A 27,874-nucleotide genomic window follows, 5' to 3' on the forward strand; every position below is an offset into this window, starting at 1 on the left:
GGAACTAAAATATCAATAGATGAACTATACTTTTTGTTGAACTATACTTTTTGAACCTTTTTGTTGCTTTTTATTTGGTTATTTGTATTGTTTGTCTTAGCTCAAAGGCAAAAAGTAACTCAGAAAAGGTAAACAACAGAATCAATATGAGTAGTTATCTGTCTGCTTTCAATTAACATGAATTCCTATTGATCCTTATAAAACCATTCATATGATATTGATACGTCTTGTAATGTAGTTTATATCCAATGTGTATTAATTTTTCATTTTACACCATTTGTATTATTACTGTTTACTTTTAACAATAAGGATAATGTATGGTAACCTGTTTATGTCTTTTAATAAGGTATCTAATAATTTCTTGTGCACTAATTGGATCATAATAAATGCAGAATGAAAAAAAGGCATTCTTTTTTTAGAGGTTGGTTGTCAGGTTATGGGGGCTTAGGAGCTGTGGAGAGAGATAATATTTTGGCTTGTATACTCAAAAGAATATTTTTAGGTCTCATGTAGAAGATGTTCCAATTGACTTTTATGATGAAGGGAATCTCTAAGTATAATGTGTCAGTAAAAGACTAGATTAAATATAAAACATGGCAATGGATGTTTCATTTGAAAAGTGTAAGATGCAAGAGGGAGGGGTATGTGGATATATGTATACGTATAGTTGATTCACTTTGTTATAAAGCAGAAACTAACACACCATTGTAAAGCAATTATACTCCAATAAAGATATTTTTTAAAAAAAGAAAAAAAACAGTTCCCAGTCAAAAAAAGATACTAATAAAATTTTTAAATTATAAAAATGTTATAAAAAAGGACAAAGTAACAATTTAATAAGGCTAAACATACCTACATAAAATTGTTATTTGGATTTCTTATATTTCTTTGGTAATTATTTAGAGATTTCATTATCAAAGAATTCTAAGGAATTATCAAGAAATTTCTTTCACAATTCCAAGAGGTTGATACAAAATAGCATAAACACACACACACACACACACACACACATGCACACTTGCACATTAAAGGCTTACACAGTTGTCAATAATACCTTGTCAGAGTCCGCCAAATAGCACAAGTTCTCATGCATATGACCAGCTGCCAACAAAAACTCCAACTGAAGTTTTTCAGTGAAAGAGAGAAAAAAATCATGTTCAAGAACCCCAGGAAAAAAAAATTACTCTTGATTTGGATGAAAAGAATCTGAAGTAGAGGAACTAATGAAAATAATTAACTTTGCATTTTTTATTTGATACTGTTAATTGGGGATGCCAGATCAAATTCTTGAAGAAATGTCACATAATATGAGTCAAACAAAACCAATGAAATGATGCATTCATTGTAGGGCTCTGAATCTATATTAATATACTTACAAGGGCAATTATCAAGCAAGACTTTCCCTATATTTTGGAATTGTGTTTTTCTCTGTGTAGACTTATATCTTCCAAAATATTAAAGCTGAAGAGTATAATAAACAATTACACTTGTATTCAAAGTGGGGATTTCCAGTAAATAAAATTTATTCCATGTGTGAGATGGAAAAAACAAAGTAATTACTGGATGGTCCAGTGTAGCTTTCATTAGGACAGAAAGATGGTACTTAGCTGATGCCTTTAAGAATTTAACAAGTTTAGCTCTAAGATGTAAGAACAACTACAACTACCGAAATTTCTACCTAGAGTATAATTTTTAAATTTTCTTTGCCTAAACCAAAGAGGAAAGACATATATAAAACTGGTGACAGTTCACCAGATATATTCTGCTTGATTTCTATTTGAAATTTTTATATTTCATTTACATGCTATAGGCTAAATTTGGATGATTTATCCATAGCAATTAAAAGTAACAAGGAGTAAAAATGATAATGCATTTTTCTAAATTTTAATACATAAGCACATTTTATACTATTGATAAACTTAATGGAAATATAATTTTCAACAATGAAATAATAACTAAACTCACACTAGATAAAACTTTGTAGGCATTTACTTAACCTTTTGCTGAAACGGATGAGAATTTATTTATTAAACTGGAGATAAATATTATTTTTGAAGGAGAATCTTATGACAAAATTATAATTAAGGAGATGATATAATAATGTGAACAAGCAAAACTAAAGAGCACTTTAAACATTTGTGGGAACAATGAAATGTCTTACAGAAGTCAGCAACTCAAGATTTATTTCCATTATAAAGGGAAGAGAAAGCACAATGAGAAATAAATATAATAAGACAGCCATTGAAAAAAGTAAAAGATTTATCAAATGTTTAAGCATACTAGGAAGATAAAAGCAAGCCAGAGTAAAGGGTGTTCTTATAAGAAAACAGATGTCTACATCTTATAGCACCTGAGATTTATTTTGGAATATGATAATGTCTGTCATCTCCTACATTTCTAGATACATAACATTTTACTTTGGTAGTATTTCTTCTTACCAAATACATAGGCTTCAAGGCAATAACAGAACATATGATATCATTTTTTAGCTTACTTGTAACAGTCTGCTGTTTTCCTGGAACACTCATATAAAACTATGATTAAAAAGTAAATGTAAAACTTAACATGATAAACAAGCCATTGGTTTAAGCTGGATATCTAACTTTCATGCCCATATATGCCCATTGAAAAATAGATTGAAATTACTTACTTTTTAAATAAATGTAGACAAATAATACTACTTCGTAGTTAAGAAAATTAAGGTAAATCTATAATATGAGTTAGTAATGGTGAGATTAATAATCTTTTAAATTAAAAATGAGGAAAAACCAGCATTGCATTGAGTTTCAAGTAAAAGAATGGAATCTTCTTTAACGTTCAAATTTGCCTCCACTTGAAGCTTATGATCAACAAAAGAGTTGTCCATTTAAAATCAGAAAAGCAACATTACAGTGAAGTAGACTGACTGTGAGTTTGTTTTTCAATTCCCTCAACAATATTGTGCAAATTCTCCTGGTTTTGTTCAGATGTCATTTCCATATTTGTTGTCTCTGAAGGGCAACTCATTTGAAGTTTTAAGAGGTGTGCTGGTGGACTATTGTTTTCTATTTGACGGTACATGTTAGCTACTGACTTTTCAAGTTCTGCTAAGTTTTTTATATGCTTGAGGATGCCTTTTGGTTCCCTTTGAGGATTTGCATTACACACTGTTGTTGATGTTGACAGCTGTATCACAGTGGACTTCATTTCCTTGGCTGGTGTCACACTGACAGTGTGTTTAATAGCTGGTGTAAACACACACTTCGTGGATGGAGCTGAAGTCGAAGGAGGCAGTGAAGAAGGAAGAGGAGGAGATTGTGGAGGAAGAGAGGAAAGTGGAGGTGGAGGAGAAGTAGAGGGAGGAGGAGGGGGAACAGATAGTGGAAGAAGTGGAGGAGGAGGATGAAGAGGAGGATTACAAGGAGGGGAAGGAGGAAGACTAGAAAGAGCAAAAGGAGCAAGGATAAGAGGCACAGGAGGAGGAGGAGAGATTTTTAGTGGATGGGGAAGGTTTTCGAAAATGTCCCTTTTGGCTTCAAAAGTCATCATACAAGTGGGTGTCTCTCTGCTAAGGAGTGCAGAATTTAAAATGCAAGTCGTTGACGGAGAAAGTGCCAAGGAACAGTCAGCAGGAGAAACAACATTAGGTTCTGATTTGAGTTCCACAGGTCTTGAAACGGTTGGCAAAGTGGAGAATGAGGGGTGAGACCAAGGAGAGGAAAGTGAAGAGTCTGAAGACAGAGATTGCAACTGTTCTGTTCCTTGTATAATCAGTGATTCACTTTGCCTTATTTCCTCTTTTTCTGTTACATTTGTGTCTTCAGCTGTAAGCAAGGGACTATTGTTACCTCTTTTGTTTGGATTGGTTCCAGTACTTTCATTTTCAGCTTCCTGCCTGTTGCTTTGCCTTTGCTTTAGAGCTATGGTTTCTGCCCTATTGGAAAGTTCCCACATTGGTCTCCTAGGTAAGCAGATTGGCCGATTCCACATCCTCTGAATCTTTTCTCTTGGGCCCCTCAGAAACTCATTCTTGGCTTGCGTTTTGGGTAAAAATGATTCTACAAAATTTGTTCTTAGTAAAAAGTCTGAATTTGTTGGTCTTTGATCTGTATATTCCTTGTAAATGGTATTGTGGGTATATAAGTCGTCATCATCAGACATCAGTGTGAATTCTCTTGCAGACTCGGGCCAGCGGTTCTTAACAGATCCATCTACATGAGTCTGCTTGTGAGCCTCAACAGTATTGGAAGAAAAGTGCTGATGTTTCCTGTCTTCTGAGACTGATTTATTTTCCCTGCTTTGTTGGAAATGGTAGAGAAGGAAAAGACTTGAAAGAAAAGAAGATAATGAAATGTAAGGAAACAGGTTGTGACACAGCTTTTATGAGAAAGATGTTTTTATGGTTCTCATTACTATTTCAAAATATAAAAGGCCAAATAACACTAATCTACTGAAGCAAGCCATTACTTTGATGTTTCTGTTCTCAAAAAGGCAGGGCAGGAAAAGCTAGAGAGCTGTGAGCAGCATGGGAAATTTTCATTTTTTAAAAAATGTGTCAATCTGCACACTGATTTTTTTTTCTTTTTTTAGTTTCCATGTGAAGCGTCCATGACCACACATTATAGTTCTCTCGTGTATAAATCACAGTTCTCCAAATTGCAGACCAGCATGTTGGCTAGTGGTTTCATACCCTTTGCCTTGTTTAAGGATGCTCAGAACTGACTGTTTTGAGGAAAGGATCCTTAGCTGTATCTGATTCATACCTGTCCATTATCTCTCATTTTAATAATTCTGTCCTGGAGCTAAAAGTACTCTCCTATTTGACATAAAGCTTGCAAGAGGATACAGAAAGAGCCCCTCAATTTTATGCTTAATAGTTTAAAAACACTATAAATATTACAAATAAGAAGAGGGGCTTCTGGTGTTTCTTTTGAACATGATATGGATCAAATTTCAGTCAAGACTCACTTTAATGAAAAGATATACTAATATAGCATAGTTTTGATATCGCTGAAAGATTTGCTCAGACATGGTTACTGAGTCATAGTGGCTGTGCGTCATAGATAAAATTGGATAAGTCAAAGGGCACAAATAAGTGTCTCTAATGAAAGCATTGGGACCCTTTCCCCAGAAAGACTGGGGACTTGTGGTTTTAAATAGTTTGTCATTAGACTTTGCTCTCAAGCTCAGAGTAACAGATTTATTTTCGTTATTTAATATTTACCAACATAGTACAAATGAAATAAAAGGGAAATTTTTTGAAAAAAAATTAAAAGCCACATTGACACAAAGCCACATCCTAATAAAAATTAGGATGAGAGGTGAGACAATAAAATGATATATAAAGCCAAAGTTGTTATTGTGGCATTTGGCAAAAATACAAACTGGAAGAGAAAATTCTTACAGGTGGTCAGGACCTCCTGAATAATTCAAAAAGTGGAGACAACTTGGATTAAACCAACAGCAATCACTTTTAAAACCTTAAAAAGTAGTTTTTAAAAATCAGGGTTGACATTATATAGCAGTTTCTGTATAGATCTGTTCTTGGTTTTCTTTTTCTTGGAAATAACTGTCTATACAACGATACCACATCATTTTTGATGGAAAGATATCCATAAATATTTTTAACAAATTAAAAAATAAGGAGAATTTTGAAACTCCTTTTGCTAGGCACAGGTACTATCTGTGGGAACACTTGTTTAAACTCATGCAATTTCAAGATATCAAGAGGGAATAAGGTATAGAAGATATAACTTTCTTTTTAAAAGTAAATGTACAGTAAAAGATGAAGATTACTGTATATAGTCTAAAACAGCAGTTAATCTATTCTGTTGCATCTTTTTTTTTTTCTAATACCCTTGTATTAGAATGATATTATTTACTTACTTATGCCTATGTATCCACAGGTGAGAAAGAGAAAACATGTGATAGAAAAAAGAAGTTTTAACTATAGTTAAATTGAGATGATCATGAAAATATTAACAGGAACTTGCTTTAAACACTTAATATTCATATCCAAAAAAGAAAATGCATGTATATTTTCTTTGTATTTATTAATATGAATAATTTTAATAATGCTTTAGATAAAATCTTATGGCATTTATTTGGTTGTCTTACCACAAAAAATTACACCTAGCTATCTATCTCCTATACACAGGTAAAATTCACCTCTATTAAACATGGATGACTTCATTTCTAAAACAGAAATTTTAAATGCGATTCTAAGAATTGCTTCTATGTCCTAAGTGAAAAGTTACTCCACATTGATTTATAAAGAAGACAAGTATTGTTTGGAAGGAATATAGAAGTACTATGATGACTCTTACAGAGTAATTGTTGAATCTACATGGAGTTGTTAATTATTTTGTGAAGGCTTTTATTTTTTTTCAAAATGACCTTTAGTTTTTTAAAGAAAATATTTGATAATAAATCATTTGGAGATAGCTTATTTTCTAGTAATTTATGCTTAGAATCCTTGAAAAAGTTTTTGAATAGATAATTTAAACATTTGTCAGATAATTAAATGTGTAGAACTTGACACTTCAATAAATACATATTAGAATTGCAAAATCCCCTACTATCTACCACAATTTTCCAAATAAAAATAATCCCTAAGTGTTGCTATTTGAAAATTATCACCATCAAATATATGATACCAGGTGATGTCATAGTATACATATATTAATATATATCCCTCACTAATTTCAAATAAAACACATTCCACTTTCCACATAAATCTTTTTTTAGTTCAAACATGTTTTGCTAAATGTGGTTAACACAATCAAAGAGAATCAAATCTTATTGGCTCAATTCCTACATTCACCAATAATTCAAAAAGAGACCATCATTTTCAACTTATAAAAAAATGAAAAAAATAAAGCATGAATTATATTATTATATTATTACTGTAGAAGTAGCATGCTACTATATACCTGTATTATATTACTACTCTAGAAATAGCATGCCAGGCATTAAGTTCTTTTAAATTCAATTTTAGCATTAAAATATATATTAAAATCAGTTTTAACATTTTAAAAACTATTTTCAATATAACCTTGTATAATAGTATTAATACAGCTATAATATATATATGTTTAAAAACAGTTTTCCCATTAAAAGGTAAATTTTTTAATTTTTGAGGCTCACTTTATTCCTACTAGTAAATACTACAAATGTAACACAGTAGAATGTGTCTTAGTCCCTCATTCCACCAAATTCCAGTTAATAAAATTTTCCTGGATTTAATTTAATCATATTCAAAATTGTATAATATCCTTGGTTGTTCTGCATTTCATGTTAATACTCTTGAAATTTTTAAAAATATAGACAAGTTAAACATCTCCAAAAGAAATAAGGGTTTGCGAGTAGCATCATTATAGAAACTATAAAGCTATGAAGTCTTTTAGCAATAATTTAAATAATTGACTTTTCAAAAATGATGATTTTATATTGCTTAGAGATTCCAAATAGTGCAAGAGAAATATTAAGTTATATACGAGAGTATATACAAGAGTTATAAATATTAAGTTATATATAATAAGACAGCAGTCTCATTAGAGAGGAATATTATGAAAAGAATATTCCTAAGTGGTTAGATATTTAATATTAATTCTTTATTTTATTCAGATTTTAATTATTCTATTTTATAACATCTTAAAGTAGAATCTTAGAAAAGTCTATTATTTTAGACCACAGAATTGTTTTTTTTTACCAAATAGGAGTTGGCTTTTGATACCAAATCAGGAATTACTATTTTACGATTGTGCTTTATTTTCCTCATTTTTTATGAGAAAATATACCTTCAGAATTAATTTTTAATTTGGGGGAAAATGCCTGATTCTGAAGGTTTAGAAATGAAATATGAAACTCAAGCTATTCATCTGCAAATGTCTCCTCAAATAGAATACTTCTTTCCTGTTACTCAGTTTTTTTTAATGATCTTTTGGATTTTTGGTTATTACTTTTCAATTTAACTTTTCTTAGGTTCTCATCTTAACAATTTTCTGTTTAAAATAATGTAATAAAGCAGGCTGTAAACGGTACTTCCACATCAAGTTGAAATTAAATACTCACCACACAGCATCCATCAAAACCCACTTCTAAAAGCCCCTGAAAGGTCTACTTACATCGTGCTGTCCCCCAGTTCTTCATAGAGATGCGCCCCCGGAGGCGGTGGGGGCGGCGGGGGCATGGCCACTGGTGCAGGGGCAGGCGCTGCGGGTTTCGCTGCAGGTAGGGCGGATTGGATTCGGGCTGTCTTGGTGCACTCAGCTTGGCGTCTTCGGTAAAGTAAGGATGTTTTGTAAAACTCATTTTAGAAATCATATACTTATCAATAGGCTACCTTTCAATAATAAAGTCCAGTTATCAGAGGAACTCAAACATTTTTACACAAATATTTGAACTTATTAACTGATAAAATTACAAAAGCATCCCCACAGAGTATCTTTTATGTATAACCCCTTCTACTTAGTTCTTTAAAATATTTACTCCTTGAAAAACAGGTAGAATTCAGTAGAAAAATTTGCAAATTAAGTTAAATGATAATATTAAAGGGAGAAGGCAAAATATTTATAAAAAATGTGATTGATAATTGGTAGTTGTTTAATGGATCTCTTTCATAATGTGAGGCGTATAGAAATACATAATTTCCCTTTATTATTAGTCTTCCATCTATTTAAAGAAAAGTTATTTAAAAATGATTTAAAACATTTTTGAAATTAGTTTACAGGGGCTGTGTAGATGTACACATTTAGGAGGGAGATTTGGTTAACTTTTATTTCCTTCGAATTCCCAGGAATGCCTGTGATTCTTGCATTGGAGGTAAGCTGCTCTTTTTTGACTTTCTTGGATCCTGATTGTTAACTCTTGCCTCAAAATCAAGATCCCAAAGGGTGGAGGCTATAAGGGCAAAACTGTCTTTTTCACATTCCTTCCACTTGTATCCAATTGTCTAAAACGAGCTCAATTCTATACACACAAAACCACAAAGGAATTTGAACTAAAAAGTAGTTCAAATACAAAATACAAATACAAAATAGACAAATAATACATGGTTCAGGGCAGGCTGACTACTTTATCAGCGTTATCTCTTTTTTTTTCTTTTTATATCACATAAAATCATATGCAAAATATTGGTAATTATACTTACACTTTAAACCTGTTTGGGAAAGCAATGAATAAAAAAAAAAGAAAGCTACATGAGAAATACTGCATTCATAATATTTTAACATTTGATTTAATCTAAATTATGAATAACTTACGGGATAAACTCATAATGACACAGACTTAATGACATAGCAGGGGAACTAAGTATTTCAATTCAAAAAGTGAAAATGGTGACCACTGTCACAGTCCTACAAGATGTTAAAACATTCATTGTAAGAAAACAAAGAAATTAACTAAATGGAATAACAAAAACTGGATTAAAACATGCATATGTGAATTTCAACTCTGATAGAGAAATGGAATATTAAAGATGATATGATCTTTATAATTAGCTTTTTGGTTTACTACACTTGAACAATATTAAAAGAATGGAGTCAGGCAGCAAGCCCTGATTATACTCTTGGCCTCACTTTGAAGCTGAAGCTAGAACTGGAAGGTGCCACTCCTGGGTAATGAATTTATGACACTTTTTTTCACATTTGCCTCCTAGTTTTCCATGCATAGCAAATTTCAAAGACACATCTTAGTATTAAAGAATAACCATTCCTTCTAATCTATTTATAAGCAGAATATGAAGGTACAAAAGTTAGGTTTTAAAATATTAGAATTTTACTTTGAAACATGTTTACTTCTGTTAATCTGTAAAAAAGAGTTACCAAAATTCATTCATAGAGTGTCAGGCTGATTACTGAACTAAAAAGATTAAATAATGCATCATTACAATGTTTAAATATTAAGCATCTTAATTTTTTGTTAAAATTCAGACCATTTAGCATAACATCCAGGGTGCTTCAGTTTTGATCACTGCATTGTGTGCCAAATATATGAAGTTTTCTCACTGATTTTAATGCTAGCAGGATATAATAAAGCTCCTTTGAGAAATATTTGAATGAAAAAGAAAAACTGTAATACAGACTAAATTTAACATGAAAATTAATATTGGATTGATAGGTTAATCTAAAAATTTGTCCATTATTAAGTTTGTGCATAGGCTTTAGATTTGGCATATCAACTGATTTATTAACACATGTTGAATTCAAATGTATCAACCTAAATGTTATATTTGCAACTTCACATTAGTTTTGTGAAGGAAAATATTCCTATAGTATCTTCATGCAGAGGGTACTTTTTAACTTTCAGGTTGGAATTACCTTCTCTTATTTAATTCAATAGAAAATTCTCAGTGGTAGACAACAAAGATACCAGTTTAAGAACATATAAGGACTTTTTTAGTCCTTTCCCTGTAAGTATTTTAAATGGTGAGTAGTTGTTCTACCATTATTTCTTACTGTTTATGTCAAGTAATTTATATGACTTATGATTCCTGTCTGTTATTTACTTTCATTTTGTGGCACCTTCAGGGCTACCTCTCTTCTTAACCTATTCCACAATTTTTTCACCAATCATCATCAATAGGGATATACTTAAAGTATAGCCCTGTATCACAAAGGGTCCCCATTCCTAGTGTCAAATAAAGAATAGCTCGCTGGACTATTTTAAATATAGATGTTTAAATTAGGAAAAACTTACTTGACTACTTTGAAGAGCCTAAACAAGAAAAATATAGATACTTTAAATGGATGTATTTGCCTGTAGGAACCAGAGAAATGTAAGGCCTCTACAGCCAAAATATACTGTTAGATGTTACAATATAGGCTCTAGCAAGGCTAGCCAGGAAAGAAGAAACCATATGGAAAATTACATATTGTGTGCTATGATTTTTAAATGATTTTTTCAAACATTGTAATCATCTGCATAGAGGTAAATTTAACAATATGGATAAAAACCTAGCATGACAATGTATTTAGGTTACAGACCTTCCTTTGGAACTGGGTTATCTCTATATGACATTCCACTGCCTTTGCCCCAGGATACCTCGTACCTTTTCTGCAAGGCTCTTAACCTGATGAAGAGCATAAACAAAGCTACAGGAGGTAACCTAATATTCCTAGCAGATAAGAATATTTTAGGAGCACAGGAACACTGAGCAATCTGTGACAAATGTTTTGAAAGTTTGTATTGTTTTCCCTTAAAGGAAGGTCATTTGGTACAAGAAAAATACAGCACCCCCAAAATGGCTGCAGCATTAATATTTTACAGCTACAAAGCCGTTTTACCAGAGATAGTTTTTTGATAATGCCTTCTTGAGGAACTATCCATGTTTAGCATGTATGAACATGAATACTTACTGTCTGTAGCTGACCAAAACCACCAAGACGGCAGGAATACAGCAGAGGATGATGATGAAGGCCAGAGCCAGCAAGGCCCCTTCTGTGTAGCCTAGACTTTCTCCTCGCTTCTTAATGCTAGTTACTGCCTCTGGAGTCCGGATCTCCAGAATGCGTCCTCCTTCCCCGTAATATGGCTGAAAGTCTTTATTGATATCGAGGAGTTTGCCATCTAAAAATCTTTATTGTTAAACAGTAAAAGCAATGATATTAACAGAGAAAGGCTTTTTTTTAAACAAAATATTTTTTGTGATATCTTTTAATATTTTCTTTAATTATAACATAAGCTGAGTCAGAAGTCTTATTATGAATAAGAAAAGCATATATAAAAAGCAAGAGCAATAAAGAAGAGTAACGCCTCTATATTCACATATCAAAGATACTAACAACAATGACCCTTAATACACTTACAGACTGGGGGAAAATAATTACCAATGTCATTGAAATTTATTTCACTATGTTGAGATTATTTACTTTAAGTTATTCAGGTGGGATAAAATATAATATTCTAAATAATATAGTATAGTTTAAAAATATATTCCTGCATTATATATCCTTCGGTTCTCAAAGTAGTCCTGTAAAACAGAACCTTAACACTGACTTCCTGCAGACCACAAAGCTACACAGTTAGGGAAACAAATCTGAGATACCAACCCAAGCCTTCATAGTGCATATTTGTGTTTCAACACACCACCTTAAATACTGACACTCTCAAATCTCAAACCAAAATACTTTTATGGGCTAGGAGTGAACAAATTAAAAAGTTTTTTTCTTCCTGGAAAGAGAAAATGAAATAAATGATGCAGGTAGTAAATCAGTGTAGTCAGGATGACAGGAATTGGTGGTCAATTTAATCTAGTAGTTCTTGCAAACCCTTTCTCTAAATAATGCAATTCCAGCTATGAGCATTGTGTTGGGGAGGAGAATTAAGGAATAATTTTTACTTATTTCTATTAGACTGAACAATTTTTTTTTACATATTTTATGCTGTAATTAGCAGGCATTTATTTTTTTCAAAATTCCCCAGGAACACTTAAATGACCCTTTACAAATCCTATAATATTGAAGCAACAATTATGTTCTTAAAACCACAAAGCCACAATATGTCTTAGGAATTTTTAAAAAATTTTTAAGACTTTTATCTACAAAGGTGAAATGTCTTGCTATAGAAAATTGAAAAACACAAAATAGTTCAAAAGGTAAAATTACTCAAATGCCCACAATGCAAAGATTATTACTACTAATATTTTGGTGTACTCAAGTCTAATCTCTTTATTTTTGCTATTAATAAACATTTTTATATACTTGTAACTACACAGCATACACAAAGTGAAAATATTTTAGAAATACATGTCTTAATATAAAATACCATAGTTATGCTGAAGATGTGGAAAATACAAAGAAATGTGAAAGAAAAGATTTAAATGGCCCAAAACTTCACCATCAAATGGTAACCAAAGAATGCTATACTTGTGCATTTTACAGGCTATTTCATCCCTTTGAATACTTTTTATTCTAATTTTCCAAGTGATCATGCTGACTTTAAATCTAGTTAAACACACTGTTCATAGCTTCCATAGAGGAAAAAAATAAAGAGATGCTTGATATCAGATATGAATTCCACTGGATAGTTTATTAATCTTCCAATTTAGGAAACCTAATGGCTCAAGTAACTCAATTTTAGTTTTAAAGCTACACAGTTTTTCATTCAAGTTTTCATGCTATAACTTAAGGCAGTTAGGATGCTTTTCTTTTTCTTTTTTTTTACAAATATGCTTTTGTAGATGAAAATATACTTTTTATATCAATTTTTTCTAGGCCATTTTCAGATACATTAAGAAGTAAAAGTTTTACCCATTGTTCTAAGTACTAGATTGGAATAGAATTGTAAAACACTTTGTTTGAATTGTTTATCAGATAAAGTAAGAAATTCCAAATGAAGTACAGATAAGAGTTATGTTGCAAGAACTGTATCATTAGAAACTGGGAAGGATCAGAAGGAGAGGAAGATCATTAATTGCAGGGAAAAATTATTCCTATCATGTGGATCCACAGATCACAATTCTATTGGATTCCTACTGGATTCTATTTGATATCCAAACCACCTAAAGGAAGATTTATTAGTCTTCTTACACTACAATAACACCATTATTTAGATCTTCATTTTGTTTTATTTCTCAATTTTGGTAATCGTAAGTAACTGTTTACTAGAAGAGTTGATAGCTTTTGAATCCATAACTGATCTAGAATATCTTTCTTTTTTGCTGTATATATGTGAAACAACTTGCCTAGGCCAAGATTCTTGAGATATAACATTTTCCTTAAAATACTGTGGATTTGATCCCATTGATTTTTGGCATTTCATCATGCAGATGGGATGTATAAGGCTTATCTAATTTTTGTTCCTTTATGATTAAGTCATTTTTTTGTTTGTTTCAATAGTTTTAAAACATACTCAGGTACTTTTTGAGGACATATGACAACATTTTCATTGATTTCACCTGTAATGTAATGAAATATTTTAATTACACTTTTACCTCAGAGATACATGCAATTATCAGGTTGTATCTTGATTGTCCTCTAAATATATTCTGACTTCTTTTATGATTTTTTTTCTTTTCTGTAATATGCTGTGAGCTTCTTATGTTTATACTTCATTTTGCCAATTTATTTTTCAGATGCTTTTTCATTCTAGGCAAGGTTGAATCCAGATAGTCAATGGAATTTAGGAGAATTTCTCCGTAAGATTGAAAAATTAGCCCCAAGAAACTTCAGGCTTTTGTTTTATACTTTTTCTGATTTCAGGACTAAGAGCTCTACTGTCTCCTAACATCCATGTAAATCCTTGAAGATGAAATCTAATTGACCTTCTCGTGAATGTGCACTAACCCACACGTACTCAATGTGAGCAGAGGAAAGTCATACTCCAAATGGCCTGAGGGGAAAGCACTACATCAAAGCCCACCACCAGGGACTTCCCTAGTGGTCCAGTGGTTAACATGCTGCATTTCCACTGCAGAGGGCATGAGTTCGATCCCTGGTGGGGGAACGAAGATACTACATGCCACATGGCTAAAATCAAAACAAAACAAAACAAAAAGCCCACCACCATGTTGGAGAAGGTCAATTCTCACTATTCTTTTGTGGAGCATTTTTTACCAGAAGCAGGTAAGGATTCAGGGCATGCAAAACACATACACCACTTATCTTGTATGGTCTTGTTTTCTACACAAAATATTAAACTGTTTTCCAGGGGTTTCTGTAAGAGAATTATTTCCAGAGATATAGTCTACCTCTGAGTCATCAGGGTGTTATTTCTTTTATTTTGTTTTTCAGTATTTATTACTGATCCAATTTTTCACCTTGCTTACTTATTTAGAAAGGAGATAAAGCTGTCAGATTCAATATCAATAAAGAAATGTGATTTTCTCTTTATTCTTATCCATAGTCTACTTAGCTGCTGGTTAAAATGCTTTTCAAGTCTAAGGGTGAGGTGAACAGACCCCTTCCTAGTATTTAGCCAACATTAATTAATTACTGCTCTGTTTTCCTGACATGAGGTAAATTCCTAAGCCAATTCCATGTCTTCTGATTCACCCAACTGATGGAGCACATGCAAACAGGTATCCCTGGCTCCATTCACTTGAACACAACTTTCAAAGTACAATGTATAACTACAGACCACTCTGCATTTTACCGAGGATTTCAGTGTTTCATGTACATATGGATGTAGAAATAAAGGGGAGGGTGAGCAGGAGAATGTATTCTGTACTTCACAAAAGCACACACCTAAACAGTGGAGGGGCAACTGCCTATTTCCTTTGTCAGCAAATAATGTGGGTCTCTGAAATAGGTTTACAGAATGGGCAATGGTTAACATATCTGCCCACGTCCATTCCACTTGGATAAGGTCGTTCCTGTTAATAAAACAAATCAAGGGTGGACCACTATTTCCTCTATACAGTTCCACAATTATTTTAACTAAATTCTAACATTTAGTTTTCCAATTATTTGAATTTTCAGTATTTTGATTTTTTTTTCTGGACTTAGGAAGTTGAAAGAAGTTTTATCAGAGATTGGTAGTTAGATTCATTTTAAAGTATTTTTTTTAACATTGCAGTTTTAAATGCAGTTTGTAGAATATACCAGCTTTCTCTACCTTCTTCTTTATCTCTCATTTACTATCTGGACAGACTAATTTTAAGCAGACTGGACTATTAAGTGTATAAGCTAAAATTGTATTTGCTCATTTAATTAAGTTTTGCTTTTAAATAGTATGGTCTGTTTCTGCTCAGAAGGCAGAAAGCCCTAAGAGAATGTGGCACCCACCCTAATGACGGGAAAGTCATATAACATTAAAATCATAAAATTTTTTGCAAGCATAAAACCAAATTCCAAAGAGTGACAGCTTCCTCCAACAGTGGGATGAGACCATGTATTGTTTCACCTTTCTCAGAACAAGCTAAAAGTAGGTACCATAAATCCAAATAAAACAAACCAGCTAAATTTTTAATAAATGCCTAAAAGCTAAGTGTGTATAAGCATGTAAGGTTAGATAGAATAAGTGACCCACAAACATAAGTGGGAGTTTGCACTCACTCGCAAACTCTTTTCCATGGCCCACCATAAGATAGACTGGGTACAGGGCAGGAGACCAGAGAAATCCTCTTCATAGTGCAGGGATATAGGAAGTAATCAGCTAAGGCTGGGGTGCTCTGCAATTTTCTGGACCTGTATCTCACATAAAGCAAGAGCCATATATATAGAGAGAGGAAGTACTCCCATCCCTAAGGCTCAAGTAAAGGTCCACTGCTTCTGGAGAAGAGCTATGAGCAAAATCCACCCCATCTGGGGGAGGAAAAGGAGCTCTCTTGGGCCTAAGATCCTGCAAAGTAGAGGTCTACTACTGGTTGGGGAGGGGCAGGGAACTCTCTTACACCCAAGAACCTCCACAAATATGAAGTAGAGTATGGATGCCATGGGAAGGCGTGGAAGAAAAGCTGAGAAAGCCCCACCCCAAATCCTAGGCACACCAGCTAGACAAGGAAAACAGAATCCCCCAACCTCTCATTGTCCCATTCCCACCTTTAGAGTAGAACCAAGCAACAAGCAAGAGCCATTTACTACATTGGGAGAGTTAAGAGAATGGAGAGAAATCTTTCTGTGTCACAGGCATTCAGGGACTGCTGAAAGATAAAGAAAGCAATAGACCAGACACAGAGGTAACCCAGATACTGGAACCGTCACATAGGGACTTTGATTCAACTCTGATTAATATTTTTTACAGGATCTAGTAGTAAGGCAGAAAACATGCCTGAAATGATGGAGAAACTCAGTAAAGTGGTAGAAACTGTAAGAACCAAATGGAAATGCAAGAATTTTTTTAAAAGATATGAAGATTAAGAATTCCTTCAATGAGCTTATCAATAGGCTAACATAGACGAATCAGTGAACTTGAAAACAGGGCAGCAGAAATTATTCAAACTAAAACACAAAGAGGGAGGGACCTTCAACATGGCAGAGGAGTAAGACGTGAAGATCACCTTCCTCCCCACAAATACATCAAAAATACATCTACATGTGGAACAACTCCTACAGAACACCTACTGAACGCTGGCAGAAGACCTCAGACCTCCCAAAAGGCAAGAAACTCCCCATGTACCTGGGTAGGACAAAAGAAAAAAGAAAAAACAGAGACAAAAGAATAGGTACGGGACCTGCACCTCTGGAAGGGAGCTGTGAAGGAGGAAAAGTTTCCACAAACTAGGAAGGCCCTTTACTGGTGGAGAATGGGGGATGGCAGGGGGGTGAAGCTTTGGAGCCACAGAGGAGAGCGCAGCAACAATGGTGCAGAGGGCAAAGCAGAGAGATTCCTGCACAGAGGATCAGTGCTGACCAGCACTCACAAGCCTGAGAGGCTTGTCTGCTCACCCACCCAGGGTGGGTGGGGGCTGGGAGCTGAGGCTCGGCTTCAGAGTTCAGACCCCAGGGAGAGGACTGGGGTTGGCTGCGTGAACACAGCCTGAAGAGAGCTAGTGCGCCACAGCTAGCTGGGAGGGAGTCTGGGGAAAAGTCTGAAACTCCCTAAGAGGCAAGGAACCATTGTTTCATGGTGCGCGAGGAGGGGGGATTCAGAGCACTGCCTAAATGAGCTCCAGAGATGGGGGCAAGCTGTGGCTATCAGTGCGGACCACAGAGACGGGCATGAGATGCTAAGGCTGCTGCTGCAGCCACCATGAAGCCTGTGTGCAAGCAGGTCCACACCTCCTGTCCTGGGAGCCTGTGTAGCACACCACTGCCAGGGTCCCGTGATCCAGGGACATCTTCCCTTGGAGAAGACACAGAGCACCTCAGGCTGTTGAAATGTCACGCTGGCATCTGCCACCACAGGCTCGCCCCACATTTCGTACCCCTCCCTCCCCCTGGCCAGAGTGAGCCAGAGCCCCCAAATCTGCTGCTGCTTTAACCCCGTCCTGTCTGGGTGGGGAACAGATGCCCTCAGGCGACCTACACACAGAGGTGGAGCCAAATCCAAAGCTGAACCCCAGGAGCTGTGCTAACAAAGAAGAGAAAAGGAAATCTCTCCAAGCAGCCTCAGGAGCAGCAGATTAAATCTCCACAGTCAACTTGATGTACCTGCATCTGTGGATTACCTGAATAGACAATGAATCATCCCAAAATTGAGGCAGTGGACATTGGGAGCAACTGTAGACTTGGGGTTTCCTTTCTGCATTAATTTGTTTCTGTTTTTATGTATTTCTTAGTTAGGTACTTAGAGCTTATTATAATTGGTAGATTTGTTTATTGATTTGGTTGCTCTCTTCCTCCTTTTTTAATATAAATATATTTTATTTTCCTTTTTATCTTTTTGTGAGTGTGTATGTGTATGCTTCCTTGTGTGATTAGGTCTGTATAACTTTGCTTTTACCATCTGTCCAAGGGGTCTGTCTGTCGTCTTTTTTTTTTTTTTTTAACTAATCCTTGGTGAATTTGTTTTTTAGTTTGGTTGCTCTCTTCTTTCCTTCATTTTTAAATTATTTTTTTATTTCTTAATATTTTTTATTTTAATAGCTATTTTATTTTATTTATTTTATTTTATTTCCTTCTTTCTTTTTTTTCCTCCCTTTTCATCTAAGTCATGTGGCTGACAGGGTCATGGTGCTCTGGCCAGGGGTCAGGCCTGAGCCTCTGAGGTAGGAGAGCCGGGTTCAGGACACTTGTCCACGAGAGACCTCCCAGCACCATGTAATATCAAATGGCAAAAGCTCTCCCAGAGATCTCCATCTCAACGCTAAGACACAGCTCCACTCAATGACCAGCAAGCTACAGTGCTGCACACCCTATGCCAAACAACTAGCAAGACAGTAACAAAACCCCACCCATTAGCAGGGAGGCTCCCTAGAATCATAATAAGCTCATAGACACCCCAGAACACACCACCAGATGCAGTCCTGCCCACCAGAGAGACAAGATCCAGACTCATCCACCAGAACACAGGCACCAGTCCCCTCCACCAGGAAGCCTACCCAACACACTGAACCAAACTTACCCACTGGGAGCAAACACCTGAAACAATGGGAACTACGAACCAGCAGCTTGCGAAAAGGAGACCCCAAACACAGGAGGTTAAGCAAAATGAGAAGACACAGAAACATGCAGCAGATGAAGGAGCAAGGTAAAAGCCCACCATAACAAACAAATGAAGAGGAAATAGGCAGTCTACGTGAAAAAGAATTCAGAGTAATGATAGTAAAGATGATCCAAAATGTTGGAAATAGAATGGACAAAATAAAATAAATGTTTAACAAGGAACTAGAAGAACTAAAGAGCAAACAAACAATGATAAACAATGCAATAAATGAAATTAAAAATTCTCTAGAAGCAGCCAATACCAGAATAACTAAGGCAGAAGAACAGATAAGTGACCCAGAAGATAAATAGTGGAAATAACTACCACAGAGCAGAATAAAGAAAAAAGAATGAAAATAATTGAGCACAGTAACAAAGACCTCTGGAACAACAGTAAATGCATCAACATTCGATTAATAGGGGTCCCAAAGAAGAAGAGAAAAAAAAAGGGACTGAGAAAATATTTGAAGAGATTATAGTTGAAAACTTCCCTAATATGGAAAGGAAATAGTCAAGCACAGGAAGTGCATAGAGTCCCATACAGGATAAATCCAAGGAGAAATATGCCAAGACACATATTAATCAAGCTATCAAAAATTAAATACAAAGAAAACATATTAAAAGCAGCAAGGGAAAAACAACAAATAACACACAAGGGAATCCCCATAAGGTTAACAGCTGATCTTTCAGTAGAAACTCTGCAAGCCAGAAGGGACCGGCAGGATATATTTAAAGTGATGAAAGGGAAAAACCTACAACCAAGATTACTATACTCAGCAAGGATCTCATTCAGATTCAATGGAGAAATTAAAACTTTTACACACAAGCAAAGGTAAGAGAATTCAACATCACCAAACCAGGTTTACAACAAATGCGAAAGGAACTTCTCTAGGCAGGAAACACAGAAGAAGGAAAAGACCTACAATAACAAACCCAAAACAATTAAGAAAATGGTAATAGGAACATACATATCAATAACTACCTTAAATGTAAACGGATTAAATGCTCCAAGCAAAAGACATAGACTGGCTGAATGGATACAAAAACAAGACCCATATATATGCTGTCTACAAGAGATCCACTTCATACCTAGGGACACATACAGACTGGAAGTGTGGGGATGGAAAAAGATATTCCATGCAAATGGAGATCAAAAGAAACCTGGAGTAGCAATTCTCATATCAGACAAAATAGACTTTAAAATAAAGACTATTAGAAGAGACAAAGAAGGACACTACATAATGATCAAGGGATCAATCCAAGAAGAAGATATAACAATTGTAAATATTTATACACCCAACATAGGAGCACCTTAATACATAAGGCAAATGCTAACAGCCATAAAAGAGGAAATCAACAGTAACACAATAATAGCAGGGGACTTTAACACCCCACTTTCACCAATGGACAGATCATCCAAAATGAAAAGAAATAAGGAAACACAAGCTTTAAATGATACATTAAACAAGATGGACTTAATTGATATTTATAGGACATTCCATCCAAAAACAACAGAACACACATTTTTCTCAAGTGCTCATGGAACATTCTATAGGATAGACCATATCTTGGGTCATAAATCAAGCATTGGTTAATTTAAGAAAATTGAAATCATATCAAGTATATTTTCTGACCACAACACTATGAGACTAGATATCAATTACAGGTAAAAATCTGTAAAAAATACAAACACATGGAGGCTAAATAATAACACTATTAAATGACCAAGAGATCACTGAAGAAATCAAAGAGGAAATCAAAAAATACCTAGAAACAAATGAAAATGAAAACATGATGACCCCAAACCTATGGGATACAGCAAAAGCAGTTCAAAGAGGGAAGCTTATAGCAATACAATCCTACCTCAAGAAACAAGAAAAATCTCAAATAAACAACCTAAACTTACACCTAGATCAATTAGAGAAACAAGAACAAAAAACCCCCAAAGTTAGCAGAAGGAAAGAAATCATAAAGATTAGATCAGAAATAAATGAAAAGAAATGAAGGAAACGATAGAAAAGATCAATAAACCTAAAAGCTGGTTCTTTGAGAAGATAAACAAAATTGATAAAGCATTAGCCAGACTCATCAAGAAAAAAAGGGAAAAGACTCAAATTAATAGAATTAGCAATGAAAAGGGAGAAGTAACAACTGACACTGCAGAAATACAAAAGATCATGAGAGATTACTACAAGCAACTCTATGCCAATAAAATGGACAACCTGGAAGAAATGGACAAATTCTTAAAAATGCACAACCTGCCAAGACTGAATCAGGAAGAAATAGAAAATATGAATAGACCAATCCCAAGCACTGAAATTGAAACTGTGATAAAAAATCTTCCAACAAACAAAAGCTCAGGATCAGATGGCCTCACAGGCGAAGTCTATCAAACATTTAGAGAAGAGTGAACACCTAACCCTCTCAAACTCTTCAAAATAGAGCAGAGGGAAGAACACCCCCAAACTCATTCTATGAGGTCACCATCACCTTGATACCAAAACCAAAGATGTAACAAAAAAAGAAAACTACAGGCCAATATCACTGATGAGCATAGATGCAAAAATCCTCAACAAAATGCTAGCAAAGAGAATTCAACAGCACATTAAAAGGATCATACACCATGATCAAGTGGGTTTTATTCCAGGAATGGAAGGATTCTTCAATATACACAAATCAATGTTATACACCATATTAACAAACTGAAGGATAAAAATCATATGATCATCTCAATAGATGCAGAATAGCTTTCAACAAAATTCAACACCCATTTAAGATAAAAACCTTCCAGAAAATAGGCATAGAGGGAAGCTACCCCAACATAATAAATGGCATATATGACACACCCACAGCCAACATCATTCTCAATGGTGAAAAACTGAAACCATTTCCACTAAGATCAGGAACAAGACAAGGTTGCCCACTCTCACCACTATTTTTCAACATAATTTGGGAAGTTTTACAAACAGTAACCAGAGAAGAAAAATAAATAAAAGGAATCCAGATTAGAAAAGAAGTAAAACTGTCACTCTGCAGATGACATGATACTATACATAAAGAATCCTAAAGACTCTAACAGAAAACTACTAGACCTAACCAATGAATTTGGTAAACTAGCAGCATGCAAAATTAATGCACAGAAATCTTTTGCATTCCTATACACTAATGATGAAAACTCTGAAAGAGAAATTAAGGAAACACTCCCATATACCATTGCAACAAAAAGAATAAAATACCTAGGAATAAACCTATGTAAGGAGACAAAAGAATTGTATGCAGAAAACTATAAGACACTGATGAAAGAAGTTAAATACAATACAAACAGATGGAGAGATATACCATGTTCTTGGATTGGAAGTATCATCACTGTGAAAATGACTATACTCCCCAAACCAATCTACAGATTCAATGCAATCCCTATCAAACTACCAATGCCAATGACATTTTTTTTTTTTTTTTTGGTACGTGGGCCTCTCACTTTTGTGGCCTCTCCCGTTGCAGAGCACAGGCTCCAGATGCGCAGGCTCAGTGGCCATGGCTCATGGGCATAGCCACTCCACGGCATGTGGGATCTTCCCAGACCGGGGCACGAACCCGTGTCCCTTGCATCGCCAGGCAGACTCTCAACCACTGTGCCACCAGGGAAGCCCCCAGTGACATTTTTTATAGAACTAGGACAACAAATTTCACAATTTGTATGAAAACACAAAAGACTCTGAATAGTCAAAGCAATCCTGAGAAAGAAAAACGGAGCTGGAGGAATCAGGCTCCCTGTCTTCAGACTATACTACAAAGCTACAGTAATCAAGGCAGTATGGTACTTGCACAAAATCAGAAATATAGATCAATGGAACAGGATAGAAAGCTGAGAGATAAACCCATGCACGTATGGTCACCTTATCTTTGATAAAGGAGGCAAGAATATACAATGGAGAAAAGACAGCCTCTTCAATAAGTGGTGCTGGGAAAACTGGACCACTACATGTAAAAGAATGAAATTGGAACATTCCCTAACACCATACAGAAAAATAAACTCAAAATGGATTAAAGACCTAAATGTAAGGCCAGACACCATAAAACTCTTAGAGGAAAACATAGGCAGAAAACTCTATGACATAAATCACAGCAAGATCCTTTTTGACCCACCTTAGAGAAATGGAAATAAAAACAAAAATAAACAAATGGGACCTAATGAAACTTAAAAGCTTTTGCACAGCAAAGGAAACCATAAACAAGAGAAAAAGACAACCCTCAGAATGAGAAAAAATGTTTGCAAACAAAGTAACAAAGGATTAATCTCCAAAATATACAAGCAGCTCATGCAGCTCAATATCAAAAAAACAAACAACCCAGTACAAAAATGGGCAGAAGACCTAAATAGACATTTCTCCAATAGAGATATACAGATTGCCAACAAACATGTGAAAGGATGGTTAACATCACTAATCATTAGAGAAATGCAAATCAAAACTACAATGAGGTATCACCTCAGAACGGTCAGAATGTCCATCATCAAAAAATCTACAAACATAAACGCTGGAGAATGTTTGGAGAAAAGAGAAGCCTCTTGCACTGTTGGTGGGAATGTAAATTGATACAGCCACTATGGAGAACAGTATGGAGGTTCCTTAAAAAACTAAAAATAGAACTATAGAACCATACGAACCAGTAGTCCCACTACTGGGCATATAGCCTGAGAAAACCATAATTTAAAAAGAGTCATGTACCACAATGTTCATTGCAGCTGTATTTATAATAGCCAGGACATGGAAGTAACCTACGTGTCAATCAACAGATGAATGGATAAAGAAGATGTGGCACATGTATACACACATGTGAATATATGTATCCCGTATATACAATGGAATATTACTCAGCCATAAATGGAAATGAAATTGAGTTATCTGTAGTTAGGTGGAAGGACCCTGAGACTGTCATACAGAGTGAAGTAAGTCAGAAAGAGAAAAACAAATACCATATGATAATACATATATATGGAGTCTAAAAAAAGAAAATGGTTTTGAAGAACCTAGGGACAGGACAGGAATAAAGATGCAGACATAGAGAATGGACTTGAGTACACGGGGATTGAGAAGTGTAAGCTGGGACAAAGTGAGAGAGTGGCATGGAGATATATACACTACCAAATGTTAGATAGATAGGTAGTGGAAAGCAGCCTCATAGCACAGGGGGATCAGCTCAGTGCTTTGTGTCCACCTAGAGGGGTGGGATAGGGTGGGTGGGAGGGAGGTGCAAGAGGGAGGGGATATGTATACATATAGCTGATTCACTTTGTGATACAGCAGAAACTAGCACAACATTGTAAAGCAATTATACTTCAATAAAGATGTTAAAAAATAAATTAATTAAAACAAAAATAAGAAAACAAAATAGTACTTTTAGCTGAAAGAAAACCACAAAGTGATAAGAATGTTGGGGGAAGGGAGAGGAATAAGAACAAAGCATCCAAAAACTATGAGAAAAAAAAATTTAATTGGAGTCCCAGAAAAGGATAAAGAAAAACTAGGGTATAAGCAATATTTGAATATATATTGTCTAAGAATATTCCAGAAATGAAAACAGCAACAACAAAACCCCCACAAATATGCAGATTAAAGATGCTCAAAGAACCACAAGAAGAAAAAAAGGAAAATAAAAGCAATATACATTTATTGTAGAAAATCTAAGCAATTCACATATCCCAAAATAAGAAAAATCAACATACTCATAACCTTGTGAAACAAAATATGTAATTAATGAGTTGTAAAGCCATTCCAGTCTTCTCTATGCAGTTATAAGGTTTTTAAATTTTTTTGATATAGTTAAATCAATTTTTAAATATCTAAGTGAACTCCTTGGAGGAAGTATCTTTTCTGTTTCTAAATCTTTGCCCTAAAAATTCTAACAGCCTAGAAGCTTAGATTTTAGCATAAGGAGAAATTGAGAGGATAATCCTATTTCCACTGGTCTGAGCATTAGGCAACAATCAATGTTCTAGTATATTTGTTCAGTGTTAAAACTAAATATACAAAAATGTTATAACTTCAGAATAGGTAATAATATCTGATAATAACATCTATGCACATCAACCTTGCATTTTGAAATATATCTATATAATTTCATTACAAAATATTTCAAAGAACAATTCCAGGGTTTAAATTAGACCAGTGGTTCTCAGCTAACAGTTCAAGGTGAAGACCGCTACGGCAAAATTTTTAATACTTCATGGTTATTCCATCCTCTCCTCAATATAATTTTTTTAAATTTATAGTTATTCTATATATTTTTCTTTTCTTCTTGGCTATAATAGTTACTCAGTTGAATTTAGAACTCTACTTTTCACAATATAATCTAGGTTTTGGAAAACTTGATAGAATAAAGAATGTTTATCTTGTACTTCACAGTGTCAGCTGAAACCAAATTGGCTTCAGTTTCCAAATCTTTCATCTCTGAAATATTTACAAGTACAATTCAAATTATAATCATCATTATTTTACTCTTTAGAGCCAGGCTGTCAGCCTAAAGAAAATAGATATTTTTAAATTTAGGAAAGCACCTTAAATTTGAACAATCTATCATCATATTTAAAAATAAAGCCAGTGTATATAAAAAAGAATGCAGGGCTCCCTTGGTGGCGCAGTGGTTAAGAATCCGCCTGCCAATGCAGGGGACACGGGTTCGAGCCCTGGTCCGGGAATATCCCACATACCACAGAGTAACTAAGCCATGTGCCACAACTACTGAACCTGCACTCTAAAGCCCGTGAGCCACAACTACTGGGCCTGCATGCCACAACTACTGAAGCCTATGTGCCTAGAGCCCGTGCTCCGCAACAAGAGAAGCCACTGCAATGAGAAGCTCATCGACACAATTAGAGAAAGCCCACGTGCAGCAACGAAGACCCAACACAGCCAAAAATAAATAAATTAAATAAATAAAATTTAAAAAAGAATGCAGATAGATTTAAATAAATGTTAATAATGACAATTCATAGAAAGAATATAAAAATTACTTCTAAAGTATATTTCTAAATACTTTTTTAAATTAATAAAGTAAGCAATTATTGTCTTAGTAGACCTAAATGCACCTTCATTTGGATGGTGAGTCTAAAACCTGAGAAGAAGCTATTGTTTCAGTCATCTGTATTTCTTCGTAGTGATTAGTATACTCTCTTGCATATGGCCCAAATATCTATTATATATAAATTGATTTTACATACTTAATTATTAATACTTAATAACTATGGCTTTTTAAGAAATTAAGTTGATACTGAATCACTATTTCATTGCTGCTAAAATAGTAGTGAAATTTTGTTGAACAGGTATAAAGTAAAACTAAATTCAGAATTTATGGGTTTTAATAAATAAATGGGTAAATAGATGTTTACTAAATAAAAACATGCACTCATATATGGATATATGCATGTAAATTTGTATATGCATATATCTATTTGCATGATGTTTATTATATAGAGAGACAAAGAAAAACTAAATTCTGAAATAATGGATTTTGGAGATTATGTGTATATATATACACACATCTCTGAATATTTAGAATATATACATATCATTATATATCAATATGTATTTTTACTACAAAACATGTTTTTAGGTAAGAATTACATGCCAATAATCTTTTGGACGCCAGATGTCACTAGAGTAAAGCAGAAACTAACAACAACAACTAAAGCTGTTCTAGAATAATTTCCAAAGGAGAATATGTAGCAGGGTTTTGTTTAAGATTTTGTATATTCCTTATTTTTAGGATTTAAAACTCAAATATTCAAATTCATACCTGGATGAAATGTCACATGGACTTAGGTGGAAGTGATTATCCCCTCTGCTCTCTACCCCCAAGTCAAGGGAAAAATCAGATGTTAATTTTTGCCTATTCAATAAGACCTTGAAGAAAGCTAAACTTGTTCTTAAAATTCAAGCCTACTGACATCATTGCAGGCAATTTGCCACTTTAAGAAGGGATCTGTGCTTTCCTCTCAAAGAGCAGGGTCTTGGAGCAAGAGTGGAAGCCGAAGCAAGGTGATCTCGTTGAACTGCTTGTTCTTAAGCATAATGGATCCTCAGACATCTCAAGGAGAACCTATCCTCCGAAGTCACTTTATCTCATACTTAGACTTAAAAATTCTAGGCGTGAGCACCCTAGGTATTGTTTCTTAGATTTTTTTCTTTTGTTTTGATTACTCTTCACTTTCAAGAAAAATTTGATGGGTTTTAAACTATTTACTTATAGCCTTAAATCAGGATTATCTATGGGTGATACTGTAACCATAAAGCTGTTACAGACGATAAAAATACTCACTTAAAAAGCTCATTTCTGTCGATGGCTCTGTTGGTTTGGGGGTCGATTGCATAGACAGTCAAGTCACACTTCGTGTAATCTTCTAGAGAAAAGGCATCGCCATGCCGGCGAGCTCCAATGGACTCTACCACAACCTTGGCACCAGGAATTTGCTCCTGAACATAGCGATCCAAAATCCTGTAAATCAAACAAAGCACAAACATGACATTCTGACAGGCTCGCTGAGGAAAAAAATCACCTTCAACCTGAAATGACATTTAGTAAATGAAAAAGGATGACAGCCTGGTTTTTGTTAATGTTTACTGAATATGAACTCTTGAAAAAAGTTCTCTATATATTTAGAGTGTTTAACTCCCAATGATGCTAGAAGCTGAATAAGGTAGAAAGAGGTCATCAACCATGTCCTATTTAAGTCTAGACTTTTAAAATTTATGATACCATTTGAGCTTTCACATACCTCATGAGAAATGCCAACTATGTTGTACAAATAAAACTGTCTATGCTTTATGGGAGCCATGGGGTCTTAGAACTCTTGAGTTCATATGGTTGGTGTT

At 34.5% G+C, this 27,874-nt stretch overlaps 1 protein-coding gene across 17 annotated transcripts in view; it reads right to left on the reverse strand.

Moving 5' to 3' along the window:
* PCDH15 (protocadherin related 15) overlaps positions 1 to 27,874 on the reverse strand; it is a 729,696-nt gene that overhangs the window by 13,339 nt on the left and 688,483 nt on the right. For 4 of the 17 annotated variants that reach the window (XM_060117669.1, XM_060117928.1, XM_060117453.1 and 1 more), the window contains 6 exons: positions 27,321 to 27,497; positions 11,337 to 11,555; positions 9,131 to 9,139; positions 8,106 to 8,258; positions 5,866 to 5,871; positions 2,887 to 4,306 (listed from right to left, as the gene is read on the reverse strand). In XM_060117669.1, the coding sequence (XP_059973652.1) occupies positions 2,887 to 4,306; positions 5,866 to 5,871; positions 8,106 to 8,258; positions 9,131 to 9,139; positions 11,337 to 11,555; positions 27,321 to 27,497 (1,984 nt within the window). Of the gene's footprint in view, positions 1 to 1,054; positions 1,121 to 2,886; positions 4,307 to 5,865; positions 5,872 to 8,105; positions 8,259 to 9,130; positions 9,140 to 11,336; positions 11,556 to 27,320; positions 27,498 to 27,874 lie in introns of those variants that run through there. The other 13 variants (XM_060118337.1, XM_060118263.1, XM_060118005.1 and 10 more) reach the window with 6 other exon arrangements.

The sequence above is a fragment of the Mesoplodon densirostris genome, chromosome 1 (genome assembly GCF_025265405.1).
Source record: "Mesoplodon densirostris isolate mMesDen1 chromosome 1, mMesDen1 primary haplotype, whole genome shotgun sequence".
NCBI lineage: Eukaryota > Metazoa > Chordata > Mammalia > Artiodactyla > Ziphiidae > Mesoplodon > Mesoplodon densirostris.